The sequence below is a fragment of the Prionailurus viverrinus genome, chromosome C1 (genome assembly GCF_022837055.1).
Source record: "Prionailurus viverrinus isolate Anna chromosome C1, UM_Priviv_1.0, whole genome shotgun sequence".
NCBI classification, from domain to species: Eukaryota; Metazoa; Chordata; class Mammalia; order Carnivora; family Felidae; genus Prionailurus; species Prionailurus viverrinus.
The window spans coordinates 109,202,829-109,215,630 of record NC_062568.1 but is presented as its reverse complement, the minus strand read 5'-3'; the positions used below and the strand labels follow the sequence as shown (position 1 = coordinate 109,215,630).

Here is a 12,802-nt window from a genome sequence, read left to right as displayed (position 1 = left end):
CTCCAGCTTCCGTTCAAAACTCTCAATCTTGTCCTCTATGTCTCACACTATATTAGGGAGAGGTGTAGTACTTTTATTCTTCAGCTTTTGTGTGTGGTGAGGTGGGAGGGATATACATAACTTCTCAACAGGAGGCCAATTTAGAGAAAGAATTGTCTCAAAAATATGTGTGGATGTGGCTTTATCTAATAGAGTGAAACCTAATGAAATCCACCCAAGGACCACAAGGTTCTGGAGTTTATGTCAGCAGAAGTACTGGGGTTTTCTACTGACAGGGACAGATAAAATACAAAATGGAAGTTGGACCCTTAGATCTCTACTAGGGGGAAGCAAGTTGACAGAGCTACTCAGGTACAAATTTTGTGCAGCTATGTAGTACTTCCCCCTAAAAAGGACACAATAATTGTTTCCAATCATTATTTTCTTTATTATTTTTTTCAGAGAGCCTCCATTATTCCAAATAAATTTAGAGGAATATTTTAAAGTTCTTCTTTAAAATATAGTCATTGAGATTGCAGCTATAACTCATGAAATTATCTATTAAGGACTACACGACTCATGCAGAAAAATTTAGAACTTCATTCATGTAAATCTCTAAAGCACTACAAATGTTCTCTTATAAAGTTTGAAGATTTCTTGTTAAGGTTAAGAAAATATTAAAGGGCAAGAAAAAGTAAGGAAGAGGGAAAGAAAAACAAAACAGTTCAGAGAGTATAAAAGAAGCAAATATTAGGGAGGGGCCAAGATGGCAGAGTAGCATGGAAGTTTCTTTGTCTCTCTCATCCCTGATTGCAGCCAGATCAACACCAAACTATCTTGCACACCTAGAAAACTGATCTGAGGATTAACACAACAATCTGCATAACCTGAACCACAGAACTTGGCAGGTATGCAGCGTGAAGAGGTAAACTGGGGGAGAGAGAAGTCACAGAGGGTAGGGACTTGTTTTTGCTTGTGGAAAGAAGACAGAGACAGGGGGGAGAGTACAAGAAAAGCACTACTCCCCCAAAGCAGCTGGAGAGAAAGAGAAAGAGTTGAAACACACATAATGGACTGAATAAGAAAGGGAGAAAGGGGAGGGTTTAAATACCATTAAGATAAATGGTATAAATACTATAAACAGGGGAATGCAGAGTCTGAAACTCCTCAGCTCCATACCTGGCAGAGCTCTGGTGGGAAGAGTGAATCCCCAGCAGTAGACAGCAAGGTCTGAAGGGTCCTTGGGCCACCAGGGAGAGGCAGTTCCTCTGCTGGGAGGACATTTGGTAGAAGTTCTGTGGCTTCTCCATAGGCAAAGGTCCCACTGGACCCCAGAGAACAGCCACATTTGCTGGTATTGGAACAAGGACGTTAAGGGTAAATCCTGGGGCCAGATGTGTGTTGTGATTTACCATAATCCCTGAAATGCTGCTGCTACATGATCTCATGAACTTCTTCTGGGGCAGGCTGTCACCCAGCCATAGTCTCTGGGCATCTGTAGTAGCACAGTCACGTGAACGTTCCTGGGGGTGCTGGCACCCAGCCATTGCTCAGCGAGATCCTCCCCCAGAGGGTCGGAGCAAGTCAAAGCCGCAGGACCCTCAGAAGTGAGGAGTTTGGAAACACAGCTCCATCTAAGATAAAACTCAGGAGGGAGGTGTGACACCTGGCAGGCTGATGGCTTGGTCACAGACAGCATAGAAGTGGGGAATGGATGGAAGCTGGAGACAAAGGAGGAGCGCTCAATTGCTGGTTGGTGAGAGCGCAGAGTTCTGATACTAGAGACTAGGTAACTGGGTGACACCATTTTCACCTCTCCCTCACATGTACTTACACCAGTACATGCACCACAACCATCTGCCCCACTACAGTAAACACCGCCGTCTAGTGGAGAATGTGGACGTTACACCAAGCCCTGACCAAAGGCACATAAGCATGCTCTAGGGGAACACTATAAGTCTCCCAGCCTGGTTAGTTCACAGACTATAAAGTGCTTCATAGTTCAACTTCTAGGGGAAACCAGATGTAATTTCAATCATATTTCATTCTGTTCACTGGTCCATCTATTCAATTTTTTCTTTTTCTTTTCTTATTCTTGAAAACAGAAAGAGAAAATTTTATTTTTATTTTCCTTTTTAAAAATACAACTTATTGTCAAATTGGCTCACATACAGTGTGTATAGTGTGCTCTTGGTTTTGGAGGTGTATTCCGGTGGTTCATTGCTTACATACAACACCCAGTGCTGATCCTAACAAGTATCCTCCTCAAAGACCATCACCCATTTTCCCCTCTCCCCCTTGCTCTCCACCAACCCTCAGTTTGTTCTCTGTATTTAAGAGACTCCTATGGTTTGCCTCTCTCCCTCTGTTTGTAACTATTTTTCCCCTTCCCTTCCCTCATGGTCTTCTGCTAAGTTTCTCAAATTCCACATATGGTGAAAACATGATATCTGTCTTTTCTGACTCATTTCACTTAGCATACTACCTTCCAGTTCCATCCACGTTGTTGCAAATGACATGATTTCATTCTTTCTCATTGCCAAGGAGTATTCCATTGTATATATAAACCACATCTTCCTTATCCATCCGTCAGTTGATGGACATTTATGTTCTTTCTATAATTTGGCTATTGTTGAAAGTGCTGCTATAAACATTCTGGTACATGTGCCCCTATGAATCAGCACTCCTGTATCCTTTGGATAAATTGCCAATAGTGCTATTGCTGACTTGTACGGTAGTTCTATTTTTAATTTTTTTGAGGAACCTCCACACTGTTTTCCAGAGCGGCTGCACCAGTTTGCATTCCCACCAACAGCGCAAGAGGGTTCCCGTTTCTCCACATCTTTGCCAGCATTTGTTGTTTCCTCAGTTGTTAATTTTAGCCACTCTGACCTGTATGAGGTGGTATCTCAGTGTGGTTTTGATTTGTATTTCCCTGATGAAAATGATGAGTATCTTTTCATGTGTCTGTTAGCCATCTGGATGTCTTCTTTGGAAAAGTGTCTATCCATGTCTTCTGCCCATTTCTTCATTGGATTATTTGTTTTCTGGGTGTTGACATTAGTAAGTTCTTTATGGATTTTGGGTACTGACCCTTTATCCTATATGTCATTTGCAAATATATTTTCCCATTCTATCGGTTGCCTTTTAGTTTTGTTGATTGTTTCCTTTGCAGTGCAGAAGGTTTTTATCTTGATGAGGTCCCAATAGTTCATTTTTGCTTTTAATTCCCTTTGCCTTTGGAGACGTGTCAAGAAAGAAATTGCTGTGGCTGAGGTCAAAGAAGTTTCTCCTCTAGGGTTTTGATGGTTTCTTGTCTCACATTTAGGTTTTTCATCCATTTTGAGTTTGTTTTCGTGTATGGTGTAAGAAAGTGGTCTAGTTTCATTCTTCTGCATGTTGCTGTCCAGTTCTCCCAGCACCATTTGCTAAAGAGACTGTCTTTGTTTCCTTGGATACTCTTTCTTACTTTGTCAAAGATTAGTTGGCCCTATATTTGTGGGTCCAATTCTGGGTTCTCTATTCTACTCCATTGGTCTATATGTCTGTTTTTGTGCCATTACCATACTGTCTTGATGACTACAGCTTTGTAGTAGAGGCTAAAATCCGGAATGGTGATGCTCCTGATTTGGTTTTCTTTTTCAACATTACTTTGGCTATTCAGGGTCTTTTGTGGTTCCATGCACATTTTAGGATTGTTTGTTCTGGCTTTGAGAAGAATGCTGGTGCAATTTTGACTGGGACTGCATTGAATGTGTGGATTGCTTTGGGTAGCATTGACATTGTAACAATATTTATTCTTCCAATTCAGGAGCGTGGAATGTTTTCCATTTCTTTGTGTCTTATTCAATTTCCTTCATAGGTTTTCTATAGTTTTCAGCATATAGATCTTTTACATCTTTGGTTGGGTTTATTCCTAGTTATTTGATAGTTCTTGGTGCAATTGTAAACTAAAGGATCAGTTTATTTATTTCTCTTTCTGTTGCTTCATTATTGGTGTATAGAAATGCAACTGATTTATGTACACTGATTTTTGTACCCTGCAACTTTGCTGAATTCACGTATTAGTTCTAGCAGCCTTTTGGTGGAGTCTTTCAGGTTTTCTGTGTAATCATGTCATCTGCAAAAAGTGAAAGTTTGACTTCTTTGCCAATTTTGATGCTTTTTATTTCATTTTGTTGTCTGCTGATGCTAGGACTCCCAACACTATGTTAAGCAACAATGGTGAGAGTGGATATCCCTGTAATGTTCCTGATCTCATGGGGAAAGCCTTGGTTTTTCCCCATTGAGGATGATATTAGCTGTGGCCTTTTCATATATGGCTTTTATGATGTTTAGGTATGTTCCTTCTATCCCGACTTTCTTGAGGGTTTTTATTAAGAAAGGATGCTGTAATTCATCAAATGCTTTTCTGGATCTATTGACAGGAACATATGGTTCTTATCCTTTCTTTTATTAATGTGACATATCACATTAATTGATTTGCGAATATTGAACCAGTCCTGCAGCCCAGGATGAATCCCACTTGATCATGGTGAATAATTCTTTTTATATGCTGTTGAATTTGATTTGCTAGTATCTTGAGAATTTTTGCATCCATGTTCATCAGGGAAATTGGCCTGTAATTCTCCTTTTTGGTGGGGTCTCTGGCTTGGGAATCACAGTAATGCTGGCTTCATAGAATGAGTCCCGAAGTTTTCCTTCTGTTTCTATTTTTTGGAACAGCTTTAGACAGATAGGTATTAACTCTGCTTCAAATGTCTGGTAGAATTCCCCTGGGAAGCCAGCTGGCCCAGGACTCTTATTTGTTGGGAGAGTTTCAGTTTCTTCACTAATTATGAGTCTGTTCAAATTTTCTATTACTTCCCATTTGAGTTTTGGTATTGTGTAGGTGTCTAGGAATTTGTCCATTTCTTCCATGTTGTCCATTTTGTTGGCATATAATTTTTCATAGTATTCTCTGATAATTGTTTGTATTTATGAGGGATTAATTTTCATTTTCATTTGTGGGTTTATCTATATGGGTCCTCTCTCTTTTCTTTTTGAGAAGTCTGTCTAGGGGGTTATCAATTTTGTTATCTTTTCAAAAAAATCAGCTCTTAGTTTCATTGACCTGTTCTGGTTTTTTTGGATTCTATATTGTTTATTTCTGCTCTGATCTTTATTCTCTTCTGCTGGCCTTGGCATTTCTTTGTTGTTCTGCTCTAGTTCCTTTAGGTGTGCTGTTAGATTTTGTATCTGGGATTTTTCTTATTTCTTAAGATAGGTCTGGCTTGCAATGTATTTTCCTCTTAGGACTTCCTTTGCTGCATCTTTGTGGGGAGTTTTAAAAACATTGTCTTCCCCTGTTATGTCCTGTGTGTGCAGTGTCCTTTTCCCACCCTCTTGCTGTATTACAACAAGCTTCCTAGAGGCAGAGGCTGTGTTCTGGTGTCTGTGACACAGCCTCATTGTGGAGCAATGGCTTGCAGCTGGAATATTGCATCCAAGGACCCTATAATGACCTTCCCCTCCCAGCCATGGAAGGCAGGGCTGAGAAGAGTTTGCTCCACTGGAATTCATGTGCATTTTCCCCTCCATGTGACCTCTGTATGTCTTTTCTTCCGTGGGTGCTCAGGGCTGAGACAGGACTGTGTGCATAGTGGTATTCTCCATTTCTTGGGGTACGTATCTGCCTACATGTTGCCTGCCAAAGGAAAATTCTGATGAATGTATGATTTCTTATGGTTGATCATTATTGCTACTAGAGAAACATCATGTATGCACATAAGAGACTCAATCCAGCATCCTCATCACTGCTCTGCTTATATTGGAGATAACATAAATATCCATCAATAGGTAAAGGATATAGAGTGGTGGTATAAACAGAGAATGAAATGTGGTAAGGCATTTTCTCTTTCTTTCTTTCTTTCTTTCTTTAATTTTCATTTTGCAAATTTTCATTTTCTTTCATTTTCTTTCTTTCTTTCTTTCTTTCCATCCAATTTAGTTAGCATATAGTCTAATAATGATTTCAGGAGTAGAATCCAGTGATGCATCCCCTGCATATAACACCCAGTACTCATCCCAACAAGTGTCTTCCTTAATGTCCTTTGCCCATTTAGCACATCCCCCCACCCACAACCCCTCCAGCAATTCTGTTTGTTCTCTGTATTTAAGAGTCTCTTATGTTTTGTCCCCCTCCTTGTTTTTATATTATTTTTGCTTCCCTTCCCTTATGTTCATCTGTTTTGTATCTTAAATTCTGCATATGAGTGAAATCATATATTTGCCTTTCTCTGACTGACTAATTTCACTTAGCATAATACCCTCTAGTTTCATCCATATAGTTGCAAATGGCAAAATTTCACTCATTTTGATTGCTGAGTAATACTCCACTGCATATATGTATATATATACCGCATCTTCTTTACTCATTCATCCATCGATGGCTCATTTGGGCTCTTTCCATACTGTGACTATTGTCGATAGCACTGCTGTAAACATTGGGGTGCATGTGTGTAGGGCATTTTCATAGAATGAACAATCTGTGTAAGAAAAACACTGGCTTACAAGGTATAATATTAAGTAAAAAAAGGCAATAGTGGAATTAATCATAGTTCAACACCAAACATGAACACCAATACTATATATGATTTGGGAACCGTGTATTTGCATTGAAAGTTCAAACGCATGGGTAGGAAGAACATAGACTAAATTTGGGATGGAGCCTTCCCCCTGGGGAGGTAGGAAAGGGAGCAGGCCAGAGGATAGTGACAAAGGCAGCTGTAAGCCATGTGTGTAATGTTTTTTTTTATACTTATATGCTACACATGTATATATTGCATATAAAATATACGATATTTTATATTTTATATATCTATGTATATATATATATAACATTAAAACAGTATATAAAATTATTGGAAGCAAATATGGCAAAATACAAACATTTGTTAATTCTGGATAGTAGGCCCATGAACATTTGTTAGTTCCTCTCTGCATTTTTCAATATATTTAAAATAGCTCACAATGATAATAAAAGAACATAGTGTTATATATTAACTTTTAGAATTAAATAAATGAACAAAATGAATCCTAAGTAGTAGCAGGGTGAGGTGAGGAGAGGGCCTGAGTCTACAGAAGATGGGAAGGAGCAGCCTCCACAGAAGAGACAGGAAGAAACCAAGGAATTGGCTATGGAGGAGAGCACCAGGTGAGGGCAGGGCAGAGTGTACAAGGCTGGGAGGCTCGTGGGCAGCTGCTGCACAGGGAGGCACAGTCCCAATACTTCTTCAGCTGGGACAGAAGTGAGAATGATTTTCCAGTCTTTATGGGGCCTTTTTGGACTTCAGGAGGGGGTAAATGAGATGGTAAGAATTATATGCACAGTTAAAGAGGCTTTTCTTTTTTTTTTTTAATTTTTTTCTCAATGTTTATTTATTTTTGGGACAGAGAGAGACAGAGCATGAACAGGGGAGGGGCAGAGAGAGAGCGAGACACAGAATCGGAAACAGGCTCCAGGCTCTGAGCCATCAGCCCAGAGCCTGACGTGGGGCTCGAACTCACAGACCGCGAGATCGTGACCTGGCTGAAGTCGGACACTTAACCGACTGCGCCACCCAGGCGCCCCGAAAGAGGCTTTTCATGCTAAAATACAATAAAATAATCTTTACTTACTGCCTCAGTGACTGCATGAATAAAAAGTTCCTCTGGGGTTGCCTGTGTGGCTCAGTTGGCTAAGCGCCCAACTTCAGGTCATGATCTCACAGTTGGTTGAGTTTGAGCCCCACTCTCAGCACAGAGCCTGCTTTGGGTCCTTTGCTTCCCTGTCTGCCCCTCCCCCACTCACTTATACATGCCCTCTCTCTCTCTCTCTCAAAAATAAATACAAATTTAAAAAATTTAAAAAAAAAGTTTCTCTGACTACAATGTGGAGAAAGGTTAATGGACACCCTAGTGTGTGTAGAAGGTGAGACCTGGGCCAGCCCTGAAGACCAAGAGACACTCAGGTTTGCATACAAGTAATGAGGACCAAACACTATGGTCTTTCTGGCGCAGCTACCCCAGCCAGGCTTCAGGTGTTATCACCCATTTATTTATTATCCTAAGATTTACCAGGTAGGAGTGCTGACCTGGAAACACCATCTGAAAGGGGTTGAATGCAAATAAGCTGTGGCCCTGCATTCAGGGAGCTCGGTGTGGTAGAGAACAAGGCCAACAACCGAACACAGGAGATGGAGAGAATAGTAGGGCCTGTGGGAGCTATCAGAGTTTTAATTTATATTTCATCAGTATATATTTTTTATTTTTAAAATCTAGGTTTAACCAGGAGATGCAGATGGCATTCCAATATTACTTGATTATGGATTGAAACTCTGCTATATATATATATATGTATATGTATATGTATATATATGTATATATTTGTATATATTTATACATATTTTATATGTATATATAATTTTTCTTTTAAGTATGCTATACACTCAATGTGGGGCTTGAACTCAAGATCCTGAGATCAAGAGTTGCATGCTCTACTGACTAAGCCAGCAGGTACTCTGAAAATTTGCTAATTCTAAAGATGTCAGTATGGTGAAGGCCTCTAGGATTTCAGGGACAGTTCTTAAAAAGTGGCATATCTACCAATGGAACGGTCAACTTAGGACCTGTCTTTGCAAAAGTATTCCTCTTCTACACATCTGGTCCATCACAAAGAAATCTCACTCTGCCTCCAGGCCTCCTCCAGCCCATTGTCCATCTGGATGTCAGCTCTGTCCTCATAGTAGGTAAGTTTTGTCTTGTTGCTCTGCAGTGTTCATTGCTTCCCCCCTCCTCCTTCTTGCCACAGCCCATGTGGCCCACAGGCAGTGCCCTGGCAGTGTTGGGTCCTTCATCTTCCTGGCTCTGCTCAAGCTGAGTCCCTCATTTGGAACTTCTACCCCATCTCTTTTCCTTGTCTCAGCAACTGGCCTTCAGGTCAAGCCACTTTAAGCCTCAGCCTAGCATTTACATGACCTCTCTGTGTGACAGGCACTGAGGGTCTGCTAGTGAGCAGGACAGCCTCTATGGACCTGATTCTGATAACAAAGTTAGATGTGACTCACACAAGGAAACACTAAAACAAATTGTTGTAAATAGAAAAAAAAAAGCAGGGGTGGAAATATATGAGTATAAAGAAGATAGCTGTGATCCATTCCAGCAGGCAGGAGACATTTGCCAAAAAAGTCCTTCAAACTGATAACTGGCTGATAAGGAAGGGGGGTAACAATGTTTCCAGGCAGCAAGAGTCACATGTTCTTTAAGGAATGGAAAGGAGGGAAGTGAGCTGGAGAACAGACTGAAGATGGAGGGAGGGGCAAGGGATGGGCTGCACTTGGTCTCATGTATTAGGACAAAGACCTTAGTCGTTATCTTAAGAGCAATGAGAAGAGTTTTATTTAAAATAGGAGCAACATGTTGATGCTATGCTAGTGATCCTGTTATGGTAAGACTGTTGAGGAGGAAGATTATGGTGACAGTGACGATGGTGATGATCATGTGATGATGAGGACAGTGATAACAGGGATGAAATAAGGATAAGACCGATGTGATGGTGACAGTAATGCTGACATGGTGATAATAATGGTGATGATGAAGATATGTAGATTGAAAATGAATAAACAAATAAACAGAAAGAACCAGACCTATAAATACAGAGAACAAACTGATGGTTGCCAGAGGGGATGGGGGTGGAGGAATGTGCAAAACAGGTGAGGGGAGGTACAGGCTTCCACAGAGAATATAGTCAAGGGTGTTGTAACAGCGCTGTGTGGTGACATTTGTGGGGAGCACAGCATGACATATAGACTTGTTGAATCACTAGGTTGCACACCTGAAACTAATGTAACACTGTGTGTCAACTATACTCAAAAAAACAAAAATGTAATCTAAAAAATTTAAAAAAAGATGTGTTGACTGAGATGCTGATGGAAATGGTGATGGTGGTGAAGAGTCCAGCACCAATACCTGCTAGGACGGTAGAGACAAGAGGACTGTCCTGGACACTGATGGAGCAAGGATGGAAAGAAACAACACTTAATGTGGAGTGAGACACACCAGAGTTCTGCCATCTATTTTCTGGATGCCTTTGAGAAAATGCCTTCATCTCACATCTGCCTCAATTTCCTCACCCTCAAAAAGAATCCCAAAGGTGAAACAATGTGTATAAAATTACCTGGCACCCAGTAGGTACAACTGTAAGTTTCCTTTGTTTCTCCCTGACACAGAGGCATGTAGCTAGGCATATGACGATGAGGACCTCATTCCTGCAGCCCAGTCAGGTGACACTGCCTATTGCTGAGGGACATAGTGTTGCTGCTAGGAGCCCAAGAGCTCTTGTTTAGATCATTCCCTTCAACTTGAGAGTCCTGGCTGCTGGCTGTCTATGGGAACAGCTATGTGAGGTAGAGGTTCTGCTTGGGGCTACTTCTGCCACTTCAACTGCCCACACCCTGACACACCTGAGCTTCATGCTAACACTACAGTGAGTAATTCCTGTTCTGTTGCCAACTCTGGGGGATGCAGCAATGAATACTCTGCATGTCTCGGGAAAGGCAGCTTGTACTCATCCTGAGCCTTCCCACAATGGCAAGGCACTTAACCTCCTTTGGTCTCAGTTTCCCACCTAGAAGCTGTCTTGCTGATTCAGTGTAGTGTTTCCATGATGTCATGTGCTGGTGCTTGCATGCAGTAGGTGCCCCACAGTGAGGCTGTGTGCAGTCACTTAGTTTCTCTCTCCCTTGGGGGGCAGGACTTGGGGGCCTGTCCACTTGGCAGTTTGAATTTGCATCAAGCTTTTCCATAGTTTCAGCTTATCTCCAGCTTCCTGGATGGTGCCTTCTGTCTGGTCCCTGGACAAGGGCAGTCCCAGGAGCCAGAGGCTTTTGAAATGCCACACATGGTGAAGATTTTATTTCCAAAGTGACATGTAGATTTGCTAACCTGTACTGCTCATTTTCTCTGTATCAGTATGTGGTCTCCTATAGCACCCACAACGTGTACAGACAGGCATGTTCTGACCCATACTGAGATCAGAGAATGGAGGGGAATAGAGCATTTAAAGGTGCTGATGTCACTAACCAAGAAGGGGAAGTGCTATGTCATCCCTACAGCAGTCAGCACATACTGACCTTCGAGAAAGGCTGATACCAGAGACCCCACATCCATGCTAGTCTGGATTTTTCCAGAAAGGGCAACCTGGGTGGTGCATGATTTTCAACAGTAAGGCAGGCTCCTTACTACACTTACCAGCTCATTCATCATGGGAGTTACTAACTTTCCATTTCCCTGGAGCTGTTGCCTGTCACCAGCTATCAGAAGGATTGAGCCTTCAGTTACATTTTTACTGAAGGGTTGTCATTTAATGGTTTCCCTCTCCCAGGGAATCTGTATTCTAAGACAAGCACCTGCTGAGGGCAAGACTGACAGCCAGGGACTGGCAAGGGTATCTGTAAGGCTGACAGCAGGGGGCAGCCTTACCTCCAGCCCAGCTCTAGGCATACAGGCTTCAGAGTACACCTGCAGGGCAGGGCTCTGTTCCCTCCCCAGACCTGGGGCCACTTAAGGTCTGAGGGGCGACCCCCTGGGGAGCACAGGCCCTGACAGAGGAGATAGGGAGGCAGGGTTAGCTCTCTGGCGTTGCAAATTTTCTGGAGGGAGATGTACTTTGTCAGAACAACCCTTAGAGTCTTTACCATAGTCTACCTTCAGGATGAAGTTGCTGCTCCTCCTCAAATACTGTAACAAACCCTCAAGAAAGGCATGGTCCCTGGGTTGAGTGGGAGTTAAGTGGGGGTCTCCCCTTACCTGTACCCCAGATATGTTCTATGGCAAGGCTCTATCCATGGGGCACTCTTAGGAAAGAAGCTACTTGGCAGTGACTGTCAGCACCTGTGTAATTGGATGCAGGCCTCCAGGACAGGTGTATTGTCATCATGGGCCCCCAGTGGGGTCATGGAGACCCAGAGGGGAAAAGTAATTCAGCTAAGGCTACAGTTAATCATAAGAGGCAAAGCCAGATTTCCTCTGAAGTCTTCAGCTTATGACACTGCTGAGAAAGAGAAGGGAGGCAGAAAGCAAATGCCTATGTGGTCAGAGGGCCCTTAGCTGAGGGATGAAGCAGGACTCTGGTGTGTCACTTGCTGAATATGTTCCAAGTGACATTCATGATGTGAGGCTGGGCTTCTTGTGGCTCAATGTCTGAAATTTTTGTCTCCCTCTAATCTTAAGAACATTCCGCCTGTGCTCAGGAAGTCAATAGCTCTGTAGCAGCTCCTTCCTTGGGCTCAGTATGGTGTCAAGCTGGGGCCTGGTGTGGGGCCAGAGAGGGGCTGGAGTGTGGCACAGGCAGCATGGGGTGGGGGTCCTAGGGGCATGAAGCATTTAGTGCACTCCTTCTGCAGTGAGGGCAAGGGGGTCTGTGGAGCAGAGAGGACCCAAGCCTCTGGAGAGTGTGGTAAGGTAAGGGCTAGTGTTCTGGTATTGAGCATTTACCCCAGGCTACACATTGGACTAAGTATGTAACCTCTAGGTTTTTGCAGTATTTCCATGAGGTCTGCATAGGTAGCACTCACATTTCACAGATAAGGAAACAAATGTAGAGAGATGAGCAAAGCTTCCTAAGGTTTCAAAGCCAGGATCTCAATAACAGAAAGCCTGCTTACCTGAACTGGAGCATGCCTTGTTCTTTCCCAGGCCACCCCACTGTGGGCCCCAACCAAGTGCACATAACCGTCTATACATTTCTGGATAACCTGTGATGTCCCAGCTGCTTGTGAACCTCCCATCTTCTTCTCTCTCCTGC

The 12,802-nt window shown here is 42.5% G+C and overlaps 1 protein-coding gene across 1 annotated transcript in view; it reads right to left on the bottom strand.

Moving 5' to 3' along the window:
• Positions 1 to 11,954, bottom strand: part of LOC125171668 (serine protease 40-like) — a 30,869-nt gene extending 18,915 nt beyond the window's left edge. The window contains 2 exon segments of the mRNA XM_047868839.1: positions 1,159 to 1,330; positions 11,890 to 11,954. Coding sequence (XP_047724795.1) covers positions 1,159 to 1,330; positions 11,890 to 11,954 — 237 coding nt within the window.
• Between the last annotated feature and the right edge of the window lie 848 nt (positions 11,955 to 12,802).